At 37.9% G+C, this 25,480-nt stretch overlaps 2 protein-coding genes across 3 annotated transcripts in view; both read left to right on the plus strand.

Annotated features, from left to right (window-relative positions):
• The window catches only part of LOC115675454 (uncharacterized), a 66,915-nt gene extending 61,447 nt beyond the window's left edge, over nucleotides 1–5,468 (plus strand). Inside the window, exons 2-7 of one of the 2 annotated variants that reach the window (XM_056318312.1) lie at nucleotides 940–1,362; nucleotides 1,645–2,213; nucleotides 4,044–4,236; nucleotides 4,575–4,639; nucleotides 4,748–4,958; nucleotides 5,040–5,468. In XM_056318312.1, coding sequence (XP_056174287.1) covers nucleotides 1,195–1,362; nucleotides 1,645–2,213; nucleotides 4,044–4,236; nucleotides 4,575–4,639; nucleotides 4,748–4,958; nucleotides 5,040–5,405 — 1,572 coding nt within the window. In that variant the 5' untranslated portion in view covers nucleotides 940–1,194 and the 3' untranslated portion in view covers nucleotides 5,406–5,468. Of the gene's footprint in view, nucleotides 1–890; nucleotides 1,363–1,644; nucleotides 2,214–4,043; nucleotides 4,237–4,574; nucleotides 4,640–4,747; nucleotides 4,959–5,039 lie in introns of those variants that run through there. The other variant, XM_030598111.2, reaches the window with a different exon arrangement.
• A 14,788-nt stretch (nucleotides 5,469–20,256) lies between these two features.
• On the plus strand, nucleotides 20,257–25,480 carry LOC115675453 (probable LRR receptor-like serine/threonine-protein kinase At1g63430). The gene is made up of 13 exons (XM_030598109.2): nucleotides 20,257–21,031; nucleotides 21,466–21,604; nucleotides 21,744–21,815; nucleotides 21,925–22,068; nucleotides 22,163–22,312; nucleotides 22,784–22,900; nucleotides 22,975–23,039; nucleotides 23,321–23,572; nucleotides 23,662–23,867; nucleotides 23,981–24,113; nucleotides 24,201–24,355; nucleotides 24,697–24,912; nucleotides 25,026–25,480. Exons 1-13 carry the CDS (start codon nucleotides 20,947–20,949, stop codon nucleotides 25,269–25,271), a joined length of 1,980 nt encoding a protein of 659 aa, XP_030453969.1. The 5' UTR covers nucleotides 20,257–20,946; the 3' UTR covers nucleotides 25,272–25,480.

Below are 25,480 nucleotides of genomic sequence, written 5' to 3' on the forward strand. Positions count from 1 at the left end.
CTATTCAATCTAGTCCCTAGACTATATGAAAATATCCAATATTTATCCTTCAAATAATTCAAGTTCAAAGACAATATTGAAAATTTTCATATAATCTGATGACTAAATTGAACAGGTATCAAAAGTTCAAGACCACGTCAAACAAATTAAAAGTTCAGGGACAACATTATCCATTGAGCCAAAGTTGAGAGATCATTTGTGTCATTTTTCCTAAAATCCTCCACTTTCGTGTGGGCAACAGATACTTTATTGTTTCCTCTACTTAATAAATATAGGGTTTAATCGTGATTTTTCATATTGGATCCCAAAATATCGCATGTCTCATCATTCAACATTCTAGACTTATTTACAAAGTCATCCCTTTTTTCCCAAATTATCCCTATAATTTTTCTAATTTGCTCCACATTCCAAGAAAAAAAAACATCTTAATTAGAAAGATCCTAACACCTTAACCTACCTTTAGTCGCCACTGTCCTGTCCCGCTATCACAGCCACAGCCCCCGCAAGCGACACCTCTGTCGGGAGAGGTAGAGCTCGATAGTGCATTGAGCTCCATCACAGGTAGCTATGAGACTAACACGGCAGAGGTGACGACAAAATGCGGTGGCCAGAGGTGGTGGGGCAGCAATAGTCCTAAAATAAGTAGAGTTTTCTTGATAATTTCCTGACCGAGTGTGCGACCCATTGGACAGGCCTTGATGTTGTGGACTGTACAGTTGACATGGAATCCAGCCAAGGAAAGGGCCGCTCCTTCGCCAATCATGCTTCTCAGTGGGACCAAGAATAGACGAACCCCACCATTTTTTTGTTCATTCTGAATGTCTAGTGGGGGAATCATGCGGGTAGAGTTTCTCTTGTACTGTTGGCCATGTGCTTGACTTCTCAGTCCTTGAAAACCAGACTCTCTCTTCCACCGACGATTGATAAATCAAAGAAGAGAAAAGTATAGCATGCGAGTCATCAATGAAAGAGACAATCAATGAGGACTAGGAAGATGCAATTCTACGCTTTCTCCAACTTGCCACTCAGAAGCACACAGCTCTCTCCCATCCCAATGAAGAATTAAGCCAACTATTCCAAAGCAAAACACTGGCTTCAGCAAGAAACTGAGCTCTCTGTACATGCTCCCTCTCTCTCTCTCTCTCATCCAGGAGTCAGTGAATCACAAAATCCTCAAGAAATCAAACACACACCATGCAAAGATTATCGAGCACCGTGTTCCGGAGCGCGGGCCGCTTCGCCGGAACGACGACGATATGGCGTCCTCCGCTCAAGAAAGGGCCCTCTGTGGTTCCGTCTTTGTTGCTCTTCTTGCTGGTCCTTGCTGCTCTTGCTTTCACCTCCACTTTGAACATCCATACGGTAAGTTCTCGTTCTTTTGGTGTTTCTAGTTGCCTAGCTACTTCATATAACTCCATCTTAAACTTTACGGTATCTTTTGCGCTACAGCTTTTCACTTTCTTTTCAAGTTGATTTTAAATCAAGTTTCTGGTTCTAGGCTTTCATGGTTAATTTCAAAATGCTTTTGGCAATCAAGCGGATTAGTATATCTATATTAATTGTACATAATGTAAATATTGTAATTTCAAACTCCATACATATGTCTGTTTTTGCTGGACGATTGTCTAATAAAATTTTTCTTAGTTTCAGTCTACAATCTCTGCGGGTAATCCAAGTAATCAAAGTATAGTCGTCTCCGATGAGAACCAGCTTAATCTCCAACCGAAGAAGCTCGAATTCCCATTGAATTGCAGCTCCGGAAACCAGACCCAAACCTGCCCAACAAACTATCCGACGTCGCTTTCGCCGCGAGACCCATCGACCGAACTCGATTGCCCGGATTATTTCCGGTGGATCGACGAAGATCTGCGTCCGTGGAAGGCTTCAGGAATCACGAGGGACATGGTGGAGAGGGCCAAACCCACCGCCCATTTTCGCCTAGTGATCATTAAAGGCAAAGCTTATGTGGAAAAGTACAGGAAGTCAATACAGACTAGGGATATGTTCACCATATGGGGTATTTTGCAATTGCTGAGGAGGTATCCCGGTCCAATACCCGATTTGGAGCTTATGTTCGATTGTGACGACCGGCCGGTGATCCGGTCAAGGGACTACCGGGGGAAGAACAGGACGAGCCCGCCGCCGTTGTTTCGGTATTGCGGGGATCGATGGACAACGGATATAGTCTTTCCAGATTGGTCCTTCTGGGGCTGGTATGTAATTCCTTATCATTTCTCGTTATTTTTTATTTGTCTTTTGATTCAATCTTTAGTAGGAAATCGAACATCGGAGAACTGCTTGCGCGGATTCGGTCAGTGTTCTGAAGACAATCAATGTGGAATTAGTATCAATAATGACAGTAGTTTTCTAGTTGTGGTTGTTAATTTAGCCCTCGAGTAGACATGTTTAAGAAAGTACTTTCGATTAGGCTAAAAGGAAGTTATCTTCAAAGAATATGGGAGAGAATAATTTGAGATGCGAAATGAATTTCATTGGGCATTCCGGTCCCTCATGACTAGTGACATGTGACCTACCAATTGAGGTCATTTCATGAATTTTCCTTTTCCATGGCCTCTTTTGCTTTGTCGGCTCAAGAGGATAGAAATCCTGTATCTAGCGTATTACTAGTTATAGTTACTGGATCAATGGTATTTTGATAGATATAGTTCTACAGATTTCGATCGAAGAAATCGAATATGACCATATAGTACTTGTTGTGGTTGTGAGGCATGTCTTTTCGTAACGCGAAGAAAGCTGTTGAAATATTAAAATATGATGGCATAACTTGTCTAGCCGATATTCGAGATACTTTAAATATTTGATTATGATTCTGCGACCTAGGCTTGAGATATCCCGAAGCATGATGAGCCTTATATGGTCACGCCTAATGAGGGTAGCTATGTCGGTCGCCTCCTCTTCACTTTTTCCTATTAAAAAAAAGAAAATGTTTGATTAGCATCAAGAAAATTGAAATCTCTGATCTAATTACCACGATCTAATTTCCTAAAAAAACCCCACACTTTAGGATTAGTCCTAATTCTGCCCCGAACTTCATTCTGTCTAAAAAACAATTCCAAACTTTAGGACTTTTCTTTGTCTAAAAAAAACCCCAAACTTTAGGTTTAGTCCCAAATCTACCCCCAACTTTTTTTGTCTAAAAGAAAAATCACAAATTCTTACTCTAGTCCCAAATCTGCCCCCACTAGCCCTTTGTCTAAAAATCGCAGCTAGTCATCTCTAATTTTCATATCCTATAACGGTTTCATTTTTGGAGATAATTTTCCATATCACCTTGCTTATGTGAATTTGTTATCGATGTAAAAATGCCACATCAAGTTGGGACTGGACCACGATGGTAAATTGGAGAATAGATTGAAAGTTGGTGATTTTTTTAGACAGAACAAAATTCAGGGCAAATTTGAGACTAGACCTAAAGTTTGGAGGTTTTTCTAGGACAAAAAAATTTGGGGGCAGATTTGGGACTGGACTTAAAGTTTGGGGTTTTTTTTAACGGGATAAGTGTACTAAAAATCTTAAAACTTGTCACAAAAGTGCAATGGAATCCTTAAACTTTCCAAAAGTGCAATCAAGTCCTAAAACTTGTCATGAAAGGTCAATTGAGTCATAAAACTTTCAAAAAGTGCAATCAAGTCCTAAAACTTGTCATGTAAGTGCAATCGATTCCAAATTTTTTCAAAAAGTGCAATCAATGGAAGGAATTGATTGGATCAATTTAACAAATTTTAAGACTTGATTGCACTTTTTGAAAGTTTTAAGACTCAATTATACTTTCGCAACAAGTTTTAGGACTGAATTACACCTTTTAAAAATTTTAGGACTCAATTGCACTTTCGTGACAAGTTTTAGAACTTCCAATGCACTTATCCCTTTTCTGAACAAAAAAGTTCGAGACATAATTGGGACTAGATCTAAAGTTTAGGGTTTTATAGGAAATTAGGCCTAATTACTACCGATTAATCGTGCATATTATACGTAAATATATATCTGAACTGAGATTTTCATATTCCTTGGAATTTATGAAGGGCTGAGATTAACATAAAGCCGTGGGAGAGGTTGCAGATGGAGCTGAAACAAGGGAATGAGAGGAAGAAATGGATAGAAAGAGATCCGCACGCATATTGGAAAGGAAACCCCTTTGTGGCTGAAGCCAGAAGAGACCTCCTCAAGTGCAATGTTTCTGAGACCCAAGATTGGAATGCTCGCTTGTTCATCCAGGTAAATATACTATGAAACAAGCCTTTCATATAGAGCAAAAACCTAAACAATGAATAATAGAGTGGAGACCCAAGATTGGAATAACAGTTCCTTTCCATGTGTGAAGTCAGATTACAAATGTAGGAAGTTGATACAATTACTGCAACTAAGAATGAAATTGGAACTTCTCAGGTTTCGATTTTCAAGCCCATAGAATCCACTCTATCCGTATTCGACTATAATCACAAACAGCTTTAGCGTATATCGTTAGCTTGTTTCACCACCCAAATATAACTGCTCGGTCACTTTGAGTTTGTAAACTTAGGAACTTCATGCATGAATGTACGATGATTTTGCAGGATTGGATCCTTGAATCACAACAAGGATTCAAGAACTCAGACCTAGCAAGCCAGTGCACACACAGGTGATGATTAAGCTCTCATCATCACCAACCATGTCATTTCCATAAGCGAAAACGGCTTCACTTGGTACGTTAGAAATCTGACCTTGTGAATGAACATGTTGTGGCTAGATTCAAGATCTACATAGAAGGGTATGCATGGTCGGTCAGTGAGAAATACATTCTGGCATGTGATTCCACAACTCTGCTGGTGAAGCCACAGTTCTACGACTTCTTCACCAGGAGCCTAAATCCCTTGCAGCACTACTGGCCCATCAGGGCTGAGGACAAGTGCCGATCCCTCAAATTCGCCGTGGACTGGGGCAATAGCCACAAGGGAAAGGTAAAATATTTTCTCTAGCAGGTACAACCGAATTCCGTGATAAGCTAGTTTGGCCTGACGATCCTCGATGGACTTGCATAGGCACAAGCGATAGGGAAGGCTTCAAGTGACTTCATCCAAGAGCAAGTGAAGATGAGCAATGTGTACGACTACATGTTTCATTTGATGAATGAATACGCCAAGCTTCTCAGGTTTGAGCCAGAGGTCCCAGAAGGAGCAGTGGAGGTCTGCTCTGAGCTCATGGCTTGCCCTGCAGGTGGGGTGGAGAGGGAGTTCATGGTGGACTCATTGACCATGAGCCCATCTGCTACAGGCCCATGCACCGTGCCCCCACCATACGAGCCCAAATTGGTCGACGCCATGTGGAGGAGAAGTGCCAGTGCAATTAGGAGGGTGGAGAGATGGGAAGATGAGTTTTGGCTAAAGTCTCACAACAAATCAGCTTAGTTGTGTACATGTGCATCATTGGATACTTGTCTTGTAAACAGAGCAAGAGCCTTACTTTGTAAATCAACTATCTTTTTGGCATCACTTCACCAGCTAAGAAGAGAATTTGACTCGATGACTATATGCACTTGAAACCGATAGCTTGGGAGCAATGACCAGTCCAATCCATTCTATCTCCTGGTGCAACCTTTTAATTGATTTGTACTATCATTATCAATATTTCATGTATAGTTTTTAGTGGCGGGTTATTCCCATCCCAAATGGGGCCAAAAACACTCATTTTAGCGCGCAGTGATCAAATCACCCTCCAAATTATTCTATCTCCCCTCTTCAACACACTAGCAGTCTTTTCCATTGTCTCTTGCTTCGTTATCTTAATTTCTTTGCAACTCCTCTTTCTTTCTTATTTGGTTGACTGCCTCTCGGCTCCACACCTGAAACAACTTGGCACTCACATCTCTTACTTAACCAGAAAGGTCACACAACAATTTGGAGGAGACAACTGTTGCTCACATTCCTTTAAATCAATCAAAGCCTACACCAGAAAGATGAAGATGGAAAGTGGGATAGAGATCAATGACAATCCAAATACGACGTTATTCGACATGAATCTTACTGTTGCTAGTGAACTCCCTGTGCCACCTCTCTCTCTCTCTCTCTCTCTCTCTCTCTCTCTCTCTCTCTCTCTCTCTCTCTCTCTCTCTCTCTCTCTCTCTCTCTCTCTCTCTCTCTCTCTCTCTCTCTCTCTCTCTCTCTCTCTCTCTCTCTATGTGTGAGAATTGAGCTCCACGTCGGCCACGGGGGAGACACATTGTAATTGCTTTTATAGTAGTTACGACCACCATAAAAGCCCTTCTTTTTGTAACAGTTTTGCAACAGCCGTATAACGTCTTTCTAACGGTTTTATAATGGTTTTATAACGTTGATTTATTTCTTCTTCATTATTTTATAACAGCGATATTTTTTTATTATTTATTTTTTTGGTCGAAATAACGGCTATATTAACAGTCATATTCTTCAATTATTACCAATTGATTTATAATAGTTCCATAACGATTCTCTCTTTTGTTTTTGCCTACAAAATTTAACATCAAACCTTAATCCAAGATGATGCACCAAGTTAAAAGAGAATTTCCTTTCACTCTCATTCCATTTTTTGTATTTCTTTGCTAGATTATTCACATAATGTTGTTCCTATTATTTCTAATATTCAATGCGGAGTATAGAAGAATGTCTTTTGTATCTTAGGAGGATAGCCGCTAAAACTTTACATACCAAATTTCGTACTTCGAGGAGTGGAATTATTCTTAAGGATAGTTTTTGTATGACTCAGATATCTTATCCTATTTTTCATCTTTTTTAGGGGATTTCCATCATTTTCGTGTTTTTGATATTATCTAATGCTTTTCCAACATTAACGAGTCATCAACGACAAAAGGACAACTGAGTTGAGATATGACGGGCCAAGGGAAGCGGAGAGACAGATCCAGGGATATGACCTAGCAAACAATGAAGGGAGAGAGAGAGAGACAGGACTGCTAAGTGATGATAGCAACGAAGGTGGGTGGTGGCGCCGGTGCGGTGAGGTGATGTAATTGTTAGCAGGGTAGCAAATTTGTGCGCATGACCAAAGGTGCTCAAGAGATAGACATGTCAGTGCAAAGTCGAAGCACGTTGGAGGAAGAAGAGAGAAGGGATTGAAGGGTACTTCGCAATAGAAGGAAGTGTCTTTAGTTATTTCGGGAGTGGAAATAATCCACCCAAACTTTATATAGATCTTGTTAGCCAATGTGCCGGGAACTATATTAACCGCACTTGATACAGAAATATCTTTAATTCAAATGAACTAATTACCCATAATAGAAATTTTCCTTCATTTCATAAAACGTTTTGCCCTTTTCAACATAAATTTCTGTGTCCGCTGCTGCTGGTTGCAGCATATATTTATATACCATGTTCGTTTATTATTTCTTAAGGGTAGATAAATTATGTCAGGAGCTCAATTTTGACTGGTGGAGAAGCTCTCCCGACGTACTTCTCTTTTCCTGAACTCGAACATCGGAAAACAACGCCAAGGACAACCGCTCATTAATCAAATTTTCTACCCAGCTTGGTAGCCGTTACTCTTTAGCATTTATGGCATTGATTATCGTACTTTTTTTTTTTAATTTAGACACCATTTGTTACGCGAAATGACAGCACACATCGGTACAAATAATTTTTGCCATTTCTATTGCACGATGAATCCAACCTCTGTTCCGTTGTCAAATGTTTTGGATATTCATTTTTGCTTCCTTGCTTTTTGGTTACCAATTGTTAGGGTACTTTCACTAAAGAGAAATGCTTCAAATGCATAAAAAAAAAAGAGATAGATATTACTATGTATAGTAAATAAATTTCAATCTTGAACATGTCACAATCCTCCACGGTGTTTGTCAAAATCAAGGTTCTCATAATTGGGTTGTTGTTTGGCATGACCAAATCAGACATGATTCTCAATGTCAAAATCCTCATCTCGATACTACTTTGTTTTCATGTGTCTTAAAACAGAGACTTTCGATTAAGACGGCCATGCATATTGCTAATTGCATGTCATTTAAGAAACTAAGTCTTAGTTGAAGTACATTGTAATCTAGATAGTAAGCCACAAGTATAGGGTTTAAAGCTTTTAATGTGAACGTCCTCTTCATCGATCAAAAAGGAAAATATTAAGTTCCATGTTCATTTAGCGGTTAAAGTTTTCGGAGAACTCGATAATGGTCTAACAAAATTTATATGGTATGAGAGCTAGAGATTCAATGTGTTCCAGCCTTGTCATATCTCTCGTTTAGTAGAAAAATTATCCAAAAAGTCATAAATATATTGTATAACGCCAAATTTAGTTCCAAACCTTTTAACGATATGTTAATATAGTTATTCCAGCCAATTTTAGCTAGAAATCGCTGAAGTGAATGTTAGCTATCTTACGTGGCACGGCTGATACTGACATAAACGATTTTTTCTGTTTTTATAAAATTTTCTGAATTGTTTTTATTCCTTTTTGTTTTCTTTTCTTTCTTTTTTTATGTTTTTCCTATTTATCTCCTCCGATCTCTGAGCATCGGCTATCGCAAGGGTCACCCTTGCGAATTTGGCAAGAGCATCTCTTGCCATATTCAGGCAACCTCCATTGGCCATTGCGAAGGCCTAGTAACCAGCGAAGGGAAATAGAGAAAAAAAAAAGAGAAAAAAAGAAAAGGAAAAAAATATTGTAAAAAAATCGTCTACGTCAGCGTCAAATGTGCTACATAGAAGGATCAGCGCTGACTATACCACCACGTTAGTTAGTTCCAACCAAATTAGTTAGAATGACTAAATTAGCAAGTCATCAAAATATTTAAAACTAAATTAGCAAAATTGAAAAGTTTGAAATGGAATTGACCGACGTACAATAAGTTAATAACTTTTTACACAATTATCCCCTCGCTTAGCTCTTACCTATAATTCATTTCTACGCATTGGTCTTACGCACGAGAGGAGTATAAGAGCTTTCATATATCAAATCACGTTACCATCTATAACTACTACACCGCATGCTGCCACCATGCCACCGGTATGTTTGTCTTTCAATTGTAGGTAGGATGAGGTTAGAGGCTTACAAGGTATGTACACCTAATCAATGAAATGGGTAGTTCGACCCCCAAAAAAAAAAATGAAATGGGTAGTATCATTAGAAACGAAGGGAAGGCTCCATAGAAACCAAATCGGTGTGAATTAGGGTTTGAGAGAGTTATTCTATCAACCAAGGCTCCATATCTTTTTTGACATTAATGAAGTCACCTTCCTCTTTCCTTAGGCACATTATTGTCAAAATTATTTTGCCCTCTTAGATTGGTCCAATGCCTATTACACAATTATTTTCCTTAGGCATATAGAGTGTCTGGCTCAGAGGCCTAGTCTCTAGAATAGTTTTTAGTTAATTTGCAAGAACAGTTTAAAAAAAAAAAAGGAGAACGAATTGCGCCCTTCCCTTATTAAATGAAATATAGATTTTATGCACCTCTTTAGTTCTACTATCAAAATTTTGGTCAAGCTCATAAATTTTTAAAATGTTTTATGAACTCGATAGAGGTTTTTAGAGAGCGGTCTATGTTGATTAGACTTGCCATTTTACATACTTCGAGAATAAATAGCCACTAGTAAGGGAACATAGATGAGATACCTAAATTGATTGGGAAAATGACTTAATTAGTCCTAAACCTATTATATGGATGGCAATTTAATATTTTTAAATTTTGTCAATTTAGTCCTAAACCTTTGTGTGAAATTCCGATGTAATTATCCTAGCTGTTATATGGATGGCTGTTACCGGCCATCCTACCTAGTACACCACCACATCAACAATTTTCGGCTAAAATTGGTTGGGAGGACGACATTAAAATATTGCGAAAAGGTATAGGACTGTATTGTCAAAAATGGAAAGTTCATGACTAGATCAATATTTGTACTATAAGTTAAGGACTGATTGGACAATTTCTCCTATTTATATAAAAAAAAAAGTACTCCTATCCACCTGTGCTCTATCATGTTTTATAAGGTTTACTCTATGGTTTCCTCCCCATTGCAATTTTCACTTTAAAAAAGTTACTATCTTGATAATAGATGCACCCTAATTAAAAAGACATTGATTATGCTTGGAATAATAGCATAAATGGTCATTGAGGTTTCATCCAATGTGTATTATCGTCCCTAAACTTTTAATTTGTACAATGTAGCTTATGAACTTTGACCCAACATGCAATGTAATCCCCACACTTTTAATTTATTCAATATGGTCTTTGAAGTATCTGTAAATGTTTAGTGTAGTTCCTATATTATATGAAAATATTTAAAAATCCATGGATCATATTTCAGAGACCACATCAAACAAATTAAACGTTTGGAGATCATATTGTACATTTGGCCAAACTTCAGGGACTATTTGTGTCATTTTCTTTGTTATGCTTCAATTACAAAATTATGGATGTGAAATTATAGATTTTATGGAAATATCGAAGGAAAAACATATGGCGCGAGAATAAAAGAGCTGACCTGTTTGGGGATCTTTTTTTTTTTTTTCCTTCTTACCAAAAAAAAAAAGATCTGACCTGTTGCTGAAGACGTGGTAACGAACCCAATGATGTGGCTCAAGTTTCTTGTACAAAACGAGGAGTGTTTGGTCTGACTGAGGTTGTACTGTTGCTGTTCCACAGTCTATGTCTATGAGCAACTGATTCCTAAATCTTCCCCCCCCACCACACTTGGAATTCAAATCTTCTGTCCTAATGTGGTCGCTGAGCGATGTGGACATCAAACTGCTTCTGAAGGCTTTCACTTGACCAACTAAAAGCATTTATTTAGTACGATATTAATGTCCCCTATAGATGCGAGCCTAATTACCCCAGAAAGGAATCTAATATAAATACGTGCGTGTTTTCTGATCTTTTATACGAAACTTTGGATCTTACTATAATTCGATGTGAATTGGAAGTTTGATCCATTGTTATTACTTGGTCGGTGATTTTATGGGGTGTTGAAAATTTTTTGAGCAATTTGATAATTATTGTCACGTCGTGATGAATCTGTCGGTGTATGAATGTTCGACTTTCACGAAAACAAAGCAGCCTAGTGAAAGCCTCTCCTCAAGAAAACACGGCTCTTGATGATGAAAATGAAAGGCTAAGATCTGATTAAAGCACGAATTCCATGCATCTAGGGAAAATGAGGCTCTTGGGTTTGAATCTCTCTTCACCAAATTATGTAGCTTCTCTCTTGCTTTAGTGCTTTGTTCAATTATTAACTAGCCGATGGAGTTTCTTGATCTTGAATCAACTGTGTTACCGAAGACGGTGGCTGACCTAATCCTCAGCTTTAGCGGGACAAATGCATGATTAGAGCAAGAAAATTATCAGTTGATGACCCATCATGGCTCGTTAGTTACTTTTTATTGCAAGTTTAATAATGGGGTAGGCGAAGTTGACAAGATCATCTTTATTTATCGAGATCTGTCCAACTAACCGCAATTAGGAAGTGTCAGATTTGATTCTTGCGATTCCTCTTTTTATTTTATTTGGACTGCTATATATGGTTAGTGCAACATGGCATACCAAATTTCACAATTGAAAATCAAGTGACCCTGCATTTCTAGCGTGATAGTAAGCGTGGCCTCTTCATAGTCATTCATTGTAAATCATAACTTAATTAGAATTATGTAAAAGATGGTGGGAAAAAAAATGGAAAATCAAAGATAGGATCGATGGTAGGGTTAAAATAGAATCAAGCTACTATAGAGTTGCGAGTAACTTGAGTTCGGTTTGATGACTACTTGAGATCAGCTCACTTAATTTTGAGTCGAGCTCGAGTTCGAGCTATATGAGTATCTTGTCATATCGAGCTCGACTTGTTAATATCCGACTCAGTAAGCTTTCCCTAATCGAGCTTCATTATTAATTTCATAAACATTTGATGCTAATGAAAATAGACACAAAGTACTTCAATTTACATTACATCCGAGCTCATTAGACTCGAGCTCGAGTTTTATTTATAAGTTAATTGTAAACGCATCAAGTAGATCTCTAGTCTCTCCATTTTTTAGTTAGTCGAGATTGAGTGGGAAAATTGATATCCAATCAAGTTTGAGTCAAGTTTCAAGCACTGCATACTCGAGTCGAATCGAGCTCGGCCCTAGCAGCATGTCGGCTCGACCGACTCGGTCCGATTGCACCCCTAGTCAATGGGAGCAAGTTAAATGCAGGAACCCAACAAAAAGGTCCCCCAAAAGCATAAAGGGGAGGGTCCAATCTCAATGAAAGAAAGCACATGGGGCATGCTCACAACAAGCTACATGAAGACAATTGAACCCGTCCCACGTAAACTCTCAATGGCCTTCCTCAAAAAGCAACATCAAAATCTTTGAAATTCTCAGCCACATAGGCCCCAACTTGCCCCTTTTATTTTGTTTAAAAAAATTAATCCTTTGTTAATTACGACCCATTTTTCCTACTTGTCAAATTATGACTTCTTAGTGACATAATTACAGCATTTGATGGCTCACACCTAGCTAACACACACATTAATTAAAGACCAAAATATTTTATTTCACATCTCGTCTTCTGGACCGATGATGACCCGACACGTGTCCAAGCTCAGCTAACACTTGGGCTCAGTGGATCGTTGCATGTTTAGGAATCATTCAGTTCCTTCTTCCTTAAAATATACTCCAAGCTTTTATAATGTCTTGCTTTGAAGTATAGTCAGCATGGGCCCCTTCATGTTTAAACAATTTTTCCATTGTCTCCTGTCGCCTCTACTCTATGTAAAAGTCATCGAGTTTGTGACAAATCACAAAAGGCAATCATAGGGTATATCATAGGGTATTAAAATAGTGTGGGGATTATATATTTTTTATAATTGGGCACACATCAAATTGGACCACATATTCAATTAGCCTGCCCTCCTGCACTACATCAGACTTCTAATTTTTCTCTATTTATTTTAACATACAAGTTGTGTTAGCTAGAAAGATATGTACTTCTTATACATCACACTAGATTTAATGATGGGACGGTTGAATTGTATATTGAGGTGGTTGGAGACTACTTGAGAATTCTTTTATTTTGACACAAAAATGAGAGAAAGGGTCGGTAATTTCTCCTTGAAAAAGTGTTTTTTTTTCTGTATTATCATTAAGCCACGAGGTTGATTCTGTAGTTAAAACCAATACATATATAAGGGTCAGCGCACAAGACACAACAAACGTCGGATTCATCGTGCCAACGAGTGCAATCCCATATTCGGGTCTTCCCAGTTTCGCCTACCGTCCTACATTAGCCTATCTAAAATAAACTCACGACAAAAAAAAAAAAAGAAATTTCTTCCCGACATTAGCTTTGATTGTGATTCGTGGACACTCAGGTAGCGCATGATAACCATTCTGGTTCTGTCCAGAACTGGTTTTCTGTTCCCAGAAATAGCTTTGGACCAGAAACCCGTTTGGTAACGCAATTCCATTTTTCTATTTCTGGAATAACTTTTTATTCCAGAACCGATTCTGAACCAGAAATCAGAACAAAAAAAAAGTAGGTTTTCTATTTCTAGACAAAAAATGAGAATCAGTTCTGAGAGAACTCTTTCTTCAAAACACATGTTCATCTGGAAGTTACGATCTTTGAGGTGGGAAAAAAATCAAAAAATCAAAAATTTCAAAACTTCACAGAATGGTTTAGAATCTGTGGCTACCCACTTTGAGCGAAATTTAAATTTTTTTAAGTGCCGAAAAAAATAAAATAAAAAATAAAAAATTTTACAAAATGGCTTAGAATACCTACGGCTACCCACTTTGAGCAAAATTTAATTTTTTTTAGATGCCAAAAAAAATAAAAAATAATCAAAAAATCTAAAATTTAAAAACTTCACAGAATGTCTTAGAATACCTGTGGCCACCCAATTTGAGCGAAATTTAAATTTTTTTAGGTGCCGAAAAAAATTTAAAAAAGCAAAAAATAAAAAATTTCAAAACTTCACAGAATGGCTTAGAATACCTGTGGCCACCCACTTTGAGCGAAATTTAATTTTTTTTAGATGCCAAAAAAAATAAAAATAAGCAAAAAAGCAAAAATTTCAAAACTTCACAGAATGGCTTAGAATACCTGTGGCCACCCACTTTGAGCGAAATTTAATTTTTTTTAGATGCCAAAAAAAATAAAAATAAGCAAAAAAGCAAAAATTTCAAAACTTCACAGAATGGCTTAAAATACCTGTGGCCACCCACTTTGAACGAAATTTTATTTTTTTTAGGTGCCTAAAAAAATAAAAATAAAAGCAAAAAATCAAAAAATTTGAAACTTCACAGAACGGCTTAGAATACCTGTGGCCATCCACTTTAAGTGAAATTTAAATTTTTTTAGGTGCCGAAAAAAATAAAAAAATAAAAAATTTCAAAACTTCACAGAATTGCTTAGAATACCTGTAGCCACCCACTTTGAGCGAAATTTAATTTTTTTTAGGTGCCGGAAAAAAATAAAAATAAGCAAAAAAGTAAAAATTTCAAAACTTCACAGAATGGCTTAGAATACCTATGGCTACCAACTTTGAATGAAATATTATATTTTTTTAGGTGCCGAAAAAAAGAAAAAAAAGTAAAAAATCAAAAATTTCAAAACTTCACAGAATGGCTTAGAATACATGTGGCCATCCACTTTGAGTGAAATTTAATTTTCTCTAGGTGCCGGAAAAAAATTAAAAAATAAAAAAAACCATTTGGGCACCTAAAAAAAATTAAATTTCACTCAAAGTGGGTGGCTAGAGGCATTTTAAGTCATTCTATGAAGTTTTAAAATTTTTGATTTTTTATGTTTTTATTTTTTTTTGGCACCTAAAAAAATTTAAATTTCACTCAAAGTGGGTGCTCACAGATATTCTAAGTCATTCTGTGAAGTTTTGAAATTTTTGATTTTTTGCTTTTTTTTCACCTCAAAAAATTAAAATTTCACTCAAAGTGGGTGGCCACAGGTATTCTAAGCTATTCTGTAAAGTTTTGAAATTTTTGAGTTTTTGGATTTTTTTAGGCACCTTAAAAAATTTAAATTTCACTCAAAGTCGGTGGCCACATGTATTCTAAACTATTCTGTGAAGTTTTGGATTTTTTGATTTTTTTTGGGCACCTAAAAAAATTTAAATTTCACTAAAAGTAGGTGGCCACATGTATTTTAAGCCATTCTATGAAATTTTGAAATTTTTGATTTTTTTTAAAAATTCAACAAATTTCCTATTTTCCCGAAATCTGAATTTTTTTTATTTTTTGGAAATTGTGATGAATTTTTCTAGAATTTTTCATTTTTTTTGGATTTTTTGAATTTTTTTGAGATTTTTAGGAATTTTTTGGATTTTCTAATTATTTTTATTCCATTTCTAAAAAGATGGATTTTTGTTCCTGGAAATAGAATTTTGTGTTGTTTATCAAACGGGTTTTTGTTTCAGGAAATAGAAATTTTGTGCTGTTATCAAACGGGTTTCTGTTTTACAAATAGAAATTTTTGGTCGTTATCAAACGGGTTTCTTTTCTCAGAAACTCATCTTGGAACCAGAAATAGAAAAATCTATTTCTGTTTCAGGAACTTATTCCAGAACAGAATGGTTATCATTCGCTACCTCAATGAGTAAATCTTCATGCGTATTTTATTATTAAAAATTATTTTTGTAAATCGCGCATGGCCATAAATTACAAATATAATGACACGAAAACAGGATAATCAGCAACACCAAAAAATATAATACGATGATGCACTAATGCGAGAGCGATAATCGTCAATAACACCATTGAAAATGCGATGCCCAATCGATGTCTTGGACTGACCCTTCTGTTTGTTCTACTAAGCTGACGTGTAATTACCAAAAAACTTTCGAATTATATTGGTAATTATGGTAAGGGAAAAAGTCCCCAAAAACCATCAATCACTGTCTGCAATGTCGCATTTACCCTGAATTTTTTTTGTGACATCAAAACTCTTAAATCATGTCAATCATAATATATTTACTTTAAACTTTTTCTTGTGACGTAAAATATTTTGCAGGAAAAAAAAGTCATTCTTATTTCACTTAAATCACATGGGAATCATTTCAAAATTGTTTGTCTTTCGGCGTCCATGTAGGCAAAATTTTAATCACAAAATCTTGACGGAGGATTAATATGTCGCGCAAGTATAAGTGTGAGATTTTTGGTATCATAGAAAAAAGCTTACGGTAAATATGTCACGGTAGGTATGATTTAGGATTTTTGGTGGCTTTTTCCGTATGTTAATTTAGATTTTTTTTTCTTCTTTTTGGGTAAATGCGTGGAGTTAACAAAATCCCGTCTCGTGATATTTTGACTATAAATTGAATGAGTGGCGGGTTGGGGGCGCGAAATCTCGCGAGGGAACAATGAATGGAGGGCGGTGGGTGGGGTGCACTCCGATGGAACGCGGCACATGATTACGGGCGCGAATTCCGGAGACCCTGTCTCTATCTCCCTCTAACTAATCCGGGTCGGGTTTCCGTTCGAAATCAAATGGGGGCGTATTCCAAATTATCAATATGGTACCAACGGTAATTACCAATTAAACAAGTAAAAACGGTAAAAAAAAAAGAAAAAAATATTTGTGGTTATCTATATACATTTCGTAGAAGAAGGGAGCAAGGTAATAACATTTAAAGCGATGATGTGTCGTGCGGCCGGCAATTATATTATGAACCAATTTCGAAAGAAAAATTATCTCCGAGTGAATGTCGTAACACCGTAATTTTCCGTTTTCCTAGATGGGTAAGATGTGCTTTTTTTTTGGGTCGCGGTGCCCGCTCATTTCCTCTATTTCCAAAATGTTAAAATAAGCTATCAAAATGAGCAGTTTCTCTCCGTATGATTTGTTTACTTCAAAGTGGGTTTTGTGGACACTAAGCATATTATTGTATGTGGCATGACCCAATTTGAAAATTGAAAGGGATTATATTTTGGGACAATTATATATATTAGAGTAAGTGCATTTGCATTTCAAAGCGGAATCAATGAGCCTTTAAAAAAGGTGCCCTAAATTTAACACTTCAAATTTTATAGGCTCTCTTAAAGGGGGTTTTTCAGTGCATTTTATCTAGCTGAGCACTTGTTAACAAAACCAATACCATAATGGTCAAGTCTCATAGCATCCCAATTATCGTTGTAGTGCAACTACCGGTGGTTCATTCACGCACCGATCCAATAAAAAATAAAGAAAGGAGAGAGAACATTTCGAGCCCGGGGTACAGATTTGGAGACTTGGTTATCAAAAGATTCATGGAACACTCTGTAAGTCTTATGAACCGGTTAAGTGCATACATTTTGGTGGCCCCTAACCTAGAATAATTTGCATGTAGTTAGTCGAATTTGAATGGATGACCTGCGGTTCCTGAGCTACAAGTCCCCTAACACCCTAATCATATGCACAAAATCAATACCATAATGGTCAAGTCTCGTAGAGAGGCATGATGTAACAACTCGGTCCGACGAGAGTAGGGAGATTGTCGGGTCAAGAGGCATTGGACAAAGATTGGCTCTCATCTGGCTTCTATAATGGCAAAGGAGGGATAGCAACGAAACCAAATTACACAATGAACCCTAGGGGGGAGGAAGCGTTCTTGAATTACATACGTAAAAATATAATTAACTCACACGAGGCGCATTTTGATATAACGAAATCCGTTTAGTAATGACCTCTAGGGAAAATGCCTACCAATACGTCAAATGGAAAAACCACGAGTCTCGGTATCGAACGGGCCAAAACGGATAATATCTCAAGTCTCAAGTGAGTTAATTTAAGGGTGTCATACATGAAATCAATTATGCCCATTATGGGGCAAAGCAGCCCTACCATCCAACAGTTCCAAGAAATAAGGAACCTTTGGGTCATTTAAGTATAGATAGAATTGAAACAGTGCATTAAGGTCTGAGATGTTAATTACATTTAGCGATTACTTTGTCTCAGCTTGCTCCAAATTTACTTACTTTAAGGTTAGTCCAGCACTGACATGAGTATCGGAGAGTGCCCAAACAACCTAACACCAAGAGGACTTCTTTGTCCTAGTGTGCAGGGAGTTGAGAGCTGAAGGTCTATAAGGTCATTTGGATTTGCAAAGATGGTTTGTCCATGATCCAAATTGAATTTGTGAATTGCGAGTTAAAAATATTCAAATTGGATTTGCTATAATAATTCAATTTACGTGTGCCGAGTTAGATATACAAAAAGTGTCCTGGAAAAAGTATACTAGACATTTGGGCAGTGGAAATGGAGCTTGGGGACTACAATTTCAAGATTTGAACTCGAAACTAGCCATATCACAGCTCTTCATATTCACACCACTAGGTCAACTGTCAAGCGGCAATTGTATTGCAAAAGTAATTGTATTTCACGCAAGTTATGAAACCTTTAGCAACATCGATGAAGCACTCATGAATAACTGGATAGTAATTCGAATAGTCCCCATTTATATACAGATCTAATTTCGTGCACTCTTCTTGTTCTCCTTATTTCAAAGACGGTCTTTTTAGCAAGCAAAAGTGATGATTCATAATACTATATATTTTGTTGGGACTACCATTCTAGATATCCAAATCCCACTACCTACTCAAAATGGTCATTCGATGACATAGCTATACTGGCTAGATTATCATCAATTACCTAACACAAGATTTTCTTGCGTAGGGATATATGGTCAAGTCTCCAACTTCAAAAACAATAAAAAGAAGAAGAAAGAATCCTGGAAGTAGATGTCCGAACTGAGCAATCCTTGCAAAGGCGATGGTAATATAAATTTTTCCACATAGGTCGGCAGGCTGACGAACCAAAAACTATGTCGACTTGTATTCACCTGCCAGACAAGGGTCTGTGGTGCGGTTTTGAAAGTTTCTCCATGTCGCCTTGATCAGAAACGAATGAGTTACATACAGTAAAGGGAAGAAGACCATGATTCAACAGCTGCGAAGGAAAGGGACCGGAGGATGAAGACAAGATCCTTCATCGGCGTCAACAAAACCTGTGAACTCATCCTTGGATTTTTCTGGGTGTCTCGTGTTTTTTGATCATATGATAAAAATAAAATAAGGCACATTAATCAGCAACATTGAACACTATAGTGGCGTGATTAAATAAGACTAATGCTCCATGTTTAAATTAACATAGTGAGGGACGAGGACGAGGACTCTGCTTTGGCCGTGGGGCCACTGAAAATCTTAAGAAACTCCCTTTTGATTTGCCAGCTAATGAAACTTTTTATTAGGGAGTATGAATTTGAACTTTGACTTTACCCGTGATTTTGGCATCGCCAAATTTGACTCGTTAAAAGCTTTAGAAGAATACCCCAGCAATCAAAGCAAAAGAGGTCAAAAATTAGATCAACATTACTCTCCTGTCTCCTTTCAAATTCCGGCGAATGTAACTGAGTTAGGGTCTCTCCATAGGACTTTTTCATCTGATGTGATTCATTGAATGCTCTCGAAATTGGTTACTCGATGCGACGAAAAAAAATGGCAACTCTTTTCGCAGGTAAAGTTCTTCTCGTGTATACGTTCACTTACATCGCGAAAATATCGCAAATGCAAAATCAAAATGCTTGGAATGCGAATTGCAGAATTCTTGTATACAAGTAAGGTAAAACCTGTTTATATTCAAGCTCATTTACCCTTGTATAGAAATAATGACATGTTAATAAGAAGGCCGCGGGGGTAGATTGATACGTCTATCATCATCAATTTCACTTAGTAACCACCCACGTTTTATGGTACAAATAAGCACTAATCCCTTCTTTTACTTCCGTCCACTATTTCTTCTTGTGCAATCTATTGCTTCTGCGCTTGCTTTATCAAGTAATTACCCGATTTCCATCGAGTCACTGCATTTTGGCAAATGCCCAAATTTACATTAATGATATCCTTATCTATAGTCCTAATGAAGATTCTCGTTGTAAATTGTTAAGTCAATTTGCTGGCGTCTTGACCTTACTTCAATTTTTATCGCATTTTGTCGGTAACTTCATTTTTCATTCATGACGGGACAATCCAATAATTAATCCCTCCAAAGTATGGACAAAATGAAATAAACCAGCGGGAGGAAAATATTCAAAGGGTAGGGCCCTCCCCCGACCGTACGCTCAAAATCTCGCGACAGATGCAAATTTCCTCTCGCAAACCATATTGAATTTCAACCTCCCAAAATTTTTATCAAATTTCACATCCTTGTTGAAAGCAATCATTATTATTAGTTGACGGGGAGAGAGAGAGAGAGAGAGAGAGAGAGTGAAAAACATAAAGCTCCCACCTTTATCCATGCATATGACAACGCAGCACCAATCTGGAAAAAGAACCCATTTTTCCTCTTGTGATATTTCTCCATCCCCCAAAGGGAAAAGCTTGTAGGAGGAGGAGTAGCAACACGCTCTCTCGCTTTCACTCATCCTGTTCTTGCTTGGGGGTGGTCCTATCATCACCCTCCCACCCCCCCCACCTTTTGCTTTTCTCCATGCTTCAAATCTCTGCACCTTGAGCGAGCAACGAAACCTCTCTTTGAATCCAAGTCTCTGTCTCTCTCTCTCCCCCACATCTGGGTGTGCAGGTGTACACTCCCCCTTTAACTTCGCGTCCATCTGCTGCATTGTCAGCGCACATTCTTGGTTGCTTGGGTTGGTGGGTAGTTACCAAATCTTGGATTCGAACCCTCTGGTCTTCGCTACCGTGCCGAGGCTCTCATTCTCTGTTCTTGCGGGGGCTTCTTTCTTCGCCCTCTGTTTCGAGGCATTCCATTTCCGGTAGTAGATTGCGGCTTGAGGACCTAGAACGGAGATAGTGGCTTCATTTTTCCATTTTTTTGTCTGTTGTGCTCTTTCTTTGTGACCCCCATCTAGAGCAAATCTGGGGGCTTTTTCCACCCTCATTTCTTGTTTTCTTTGTTGTGTTGGTGTGATCTTCTTTGGGGGTTTCTTGAGCGACAGTGAGTTGGTCAGTGTAGAGATTTGTGAAGAAATGAGAGCATTCGGTTCAGTTCAGCTTCTGTTTGTTGTTTTTGGAGTCCTGCTGGTGACTTGTGATTCTTTTGCGCCTTACGAAGGTACGTGCTTTTTATGAAAATCACTCTCATATCTGATCCGCAGATCTTGTTTAGTTAAAAGCTCTTGAACAGTGTTCAATTGTAAAAAAAGAATCTGGACTCTATGGTTGGTGGAATTTTGGGTACTCTGATTCTATTTTGTGTTGATTTATTTTTATCAAGAAAAATCCAAGTTTGCAATTAATATTCTGATGCAATGGATGAGAACAAAAATTTGAGATCAAGAACTTGATTGCTCTCTCTTTATCGGCTTTACTTCTCAGCCACCAAGATAGCAATATTATCCTACCGGGATCTTAATAACAGAATGCAAATTAGTGCAGGGCATAGGAAGTAGTAATTATCTTGGAGCTTTTGTCTAGCTGCGATGTTGTAATTGATGTATTTTCAGTTTTCTGTGCTTAATCGTGTGTTGCTTTCTGGTTTTTGCGCAGGTTGGGCACTAATCACTTTCAAGGAGGCCATCTATGAGGACCCCAATGTGGTTTTTTCCAACTGGAATGCCCTAGATGCAGATCCTTGCGACTGGTCTGGCATATCTTGTTCGGCTGCTCGGGACCATGTACTTAAAATGTAAGTTTTGATATAGACTTTTCTTGATTGTCTAGTAATCAAGTATGTTACACCGTTTGCCCCTAGATTGCTGATGGTGCCGGCAGAAGGAATATTCTTGTTGCTCAATTTTGTGTGCAATCTCTGTTTTTTTTTGCAGGAACATTTCGAATTCGGGTTTGAAGGGGTTTCTTACGCCAGATCTCGGTCACCTCACCTACTTGCAGGAATTGTATGTTGTTGCTCTCAAGACATTATGCAATACACTTATGTTGTTGTCGATTCTACCAGACCTGTTTCACATTAGCGAGGCCCACTCTCTTTGCACTTGTGGCTTGCAGAATTTTGCACGATAACAACCTGATAGGGACAATTCCAAAAGAGGTCGGAATGTTGAAGAACCTTGAAGTTTTGGATTTGGGGATGAATCAATTATCAGGCCCGATACCTCCTGAGATAGGGAATCTGACAAATGCTATTAGAATGTATGAGGGGTTCTTTAATTGATTGTGTAGAACAGGTGTAGAATGTAGATGATACATTCTCATTTTCTTCTCATTGTTTGCTCTGTATGTGCAGAAATCTAGAGTCTAATGGCCTGACTGGCACGATGCCTCAAGAACTTGGAAATTTAAAGTATCTTGAGGAACTTCTGCTGGACAGGAATAAGCTTCAAGGAAATGTTCCTGCTGAAAGCAGCATCAATTTCACATCAAATGTACAGGGCATGTTAGTAGATGATCCTTGTGCTAGATGCTTTCTCTGATTTCAATAGTTTGGTACATGTGGATAAAGATTCATGTCCCCTCCTTTTGTGCCTTTGCACAATAATTTCTCAATATCCAACCTGCCTTTTGAACTAAAGCAAAAGACTTCCAAATCATAGCCTGCGTCGGGTAAGCCGTACATAGGCAATTTGTTAGCTGAAGGTCTAGATCAAGGAAATTGTCCTTAGAATAGTTTTATCCCCTGGTTTGAAACTTTAAAAATGCTGGAGCAATATAACAGTAATTGCGATTTACGAGCTTATGGAAAATGAACCTGATGTCCTTAATGACCCTTTACCAGTAAAGTTAAAGCTTAGAGACGAACGTGCTAATGCAAGCCCAATATGTTGTCAACTAAGTTCTTTTAATGGGGTTATGGTGATTTGGAGGCTTTATCGTCTATATTGATGCCTTATGCTGCCTCTTTTGTCAGGTACGCCTCAAATACAAATTCAAGCGGCTTATGTCGCTTATCCCAGTTGAAGGTGGCAGATTTTTCATTTAATTTTTTGGTTGGGGGCATACCAAAATGCCTGAAGTATCTTCCAAGGTGCCTTATTTTGGCTTTCTTTCTCTGCTTTCTTTTTTCTATGTAACTCTTTTTTCACTCACTCAACCTTGCAGTGTGAGCTTTCAAGGAAATTGCCTTCAAAATAAAGATCCCAAGCAGCGTTCCAGTGCACAGTGTGGTATGTTTGATGTTAGTTCTTCTTTTTCCCTCATCGTGTCAATGAAAATTAAGTCATCTGTAATTTCAGTAATATGGTCATATGTAGGTCATGCTAAATTTTGGTTTGATGTGAAATCGTGATTATATAAGACTAGTATGCCGTCATTGATTTTTTGTGTGGTTTATTTTGAAGTGTTATATCCTATTCTATTGGTAGACTATCTTTACTGAAGGGAAAAAGAAACAATCAACCTTTTGTTACCGGTTCTTGTTTCATTAATAACAGTATCTGCTGCTTAGGTGCTTCTCCACCTGGCAAAAGCCATTCAGATGTCATTCCAAAACATCGGTCTGCCAATGATGAAGCCAAACATCAGAGAACATCGAGACCTACCTGGTTATTGGCTTTAGAGATTGTGACGGGAACTATGGTGGGGTGTCTGTTTCTCATAGCTCTTGTGACTGCTCTTCAGAGATGCAATAGCAAGCCATCCATCATCATACCTTGGAAGAAATCGGCCAGTGAGAAGGACCAAATTTCTGTATACATAGGTCAGGACTTAGCCTTTACTATGTTCAATGCATTCCCCTGGTATTTCAAAAATTGTACCTACTTAAAATTTATGTTAGTTTTGCTGCAGATTCTGATGCGTTGAAGGACATAATGAGATTTAGCAGACAAGAACTAGAAGTAGCTTGCGAAGACTTCAGCAATATTATTGGTTCATCACCAGATAGTTTGGTATACAAGGGCACCATTAAAGGCGGTCCTGAGATTGCCGTGATATCGCTTTGCATCAAAGAAGAGCATTGGACAGGCTATCTAGAACTCTACTTCCAGAGAGAGGTAATTGGTTCCTCATCCCTATATGAAACTTCAGCTTCAAAAGCAGAAAACTTTGAGTTGAGATTGTGAGTTTGGAAAACCTGTGTAAAACTTTAGGTCATGTTTTCATCCAGGTGGCAGATTTAGCTAGACTAAATCATGATAATACAGGAAGATTATTGGGCTACTGCAAGGAAAGTACGCCTTTCACACGGATGCTTGTTTTTGAGTATGCATCCAATGGGACACTTTATGAACACCTTCATTGTAAGTGAAATAACCATCCTGTTCAACGCATGCTTTGGACTTGGCACATTTTGTCACCTCCCATTTATAACTGTAATACTAATGCAGATGGAGAAGGCTGCCAATTATCTTGGACACGGCGTATGAAAATAGTCTTGGGCATTGCTCGTGGGTTGAAGTATCTTCATGAGCTTGACCCACCCTTTACTATATCCGAGTTGAATTCCAGTGCCGTATATCTAACAGAAGATTTTTACCCCAAGGTATGCCAGTGCCTAAGTCATTACACATCACACAGAGACAATGAAAGATTTAGCTGCTCTGTCAAAATGGATATCCTAGAAAATGTGATTGAAAACCTGAAATGAGTAGAGACAGATGGAAAAAAAAAATTGAGGAGGATATTCTATAAAATTTGTCGCTCCTTTTAGCAGGCACCTTGAAATTACTTAAATACGACAACCAAATTTTTCTCTGCTTTGCTGTTTTTGAGCCCTACATTGTTTGGTCTTTAGTATCATTTCAAGTACTGATGGAGAAATAGAAATGTGCAAAATCTAGGGTTTTGTTTTGAGAAAAAGTTGTTTGCTCATTTCAACTGCAGCTTGTTGATTTCGAGAGTTGGAAGACGATTCTTGCAAGATCAGAAAAGCATTCGGGATCTATTGACAGTCAGGGCTCAATTTGTGTTCTTCCCAATTCCTTAGAAGGACGCCATGAGGATGTGCAGGGAAATATCCATGCTTTTGGGGTACTTCTGCTCGAAATAGTGAGCGGAAGACCTCCATACTGCAAGGACAAAGGGAGCTTGGTAAATTGGGTAAGTAGTCTTATGAAACTCATTTCTTTGACATGAACTTTTGTACTGAAAATATATTGAAGGATCACGGGAGAATTTAAATGATCTTTGCAATTAAAATCTTATCTCTGCAGGCTAAGGACTATCTTGAACTGCCAGAAGTAATGTCTTGCGTGGTTGACCCTGAGTTGAAACATTTCCAGCACGAGGACCTTAAAGTAGTGTGTGAGGTGGTGAGCTTATGCCTAAATGCTGATCCTACCAAGCGGCCTTCGATGCAAGAAATAAGCTCCATGTTGGAGACCCAGATCGACACGTCTTTTTCTGCAGAGCTTAAGTCGTCGTCTTTGGCATGGGCCGAGCTTGCACTTTCATCATAGCAGAGCTGAAGTTTGAACTTAAAAGCTAACATACTGTAAATCAGGAACATATAAGTGTAATACTTGTCATTGATACCTCATCTCTCAATTTTCTTACTGGTTCGTGTAAATGGTTCGAGTGCTAGAAGGAAAAACAAAGAGTGTTGAGCTTGACAGCCTACTCCTTGTATACCATTTATTGATGAGTACAGTTCTGAGGCTACAACCAA

Source organism: Syzygium oleosum, unplaced genomic scaffold, assembly GCF_021117445.2.
Source record: "Syzygium oleosum isolate NSW1041296 unplaced genomic scaffold, Sole_v2.1 Sole_v2.15, whole genome shotgun sequence".
Classification (NCBI taxonomy): Eukaryota; Viridiplantae; Streptophyta; class Magnoliopsida; order Myrtales; family Myrtaceae; genus Syzygium; species Syzygium oleosum.

Bases quoted from the DNA above. Each gene is read 5' to 3' on its own strand.
- LOC115675453 (XM_030598109.2), top strand. From the start codon at position 20,947: ATGAGAGCATTCGGTTCAGTTCAGCTTCTGTTTGTTGTTTTTGGAGTC. The intron at 23,040-23,320 runs GTATGTTTGATG...TCTGCTGCTTAG, and splicing joins GCGTTCCAGTGCACAGTGTG to GTGCTTCTCCACCTGGCAAA. The intron at 24,913-25,025 runs GTAAGTAGTCTT...TTATCTCTGCAG, and splicing joins AAGGGAGCTTGGTAAATTGG to GCTAAGGACTATCTTGAACT.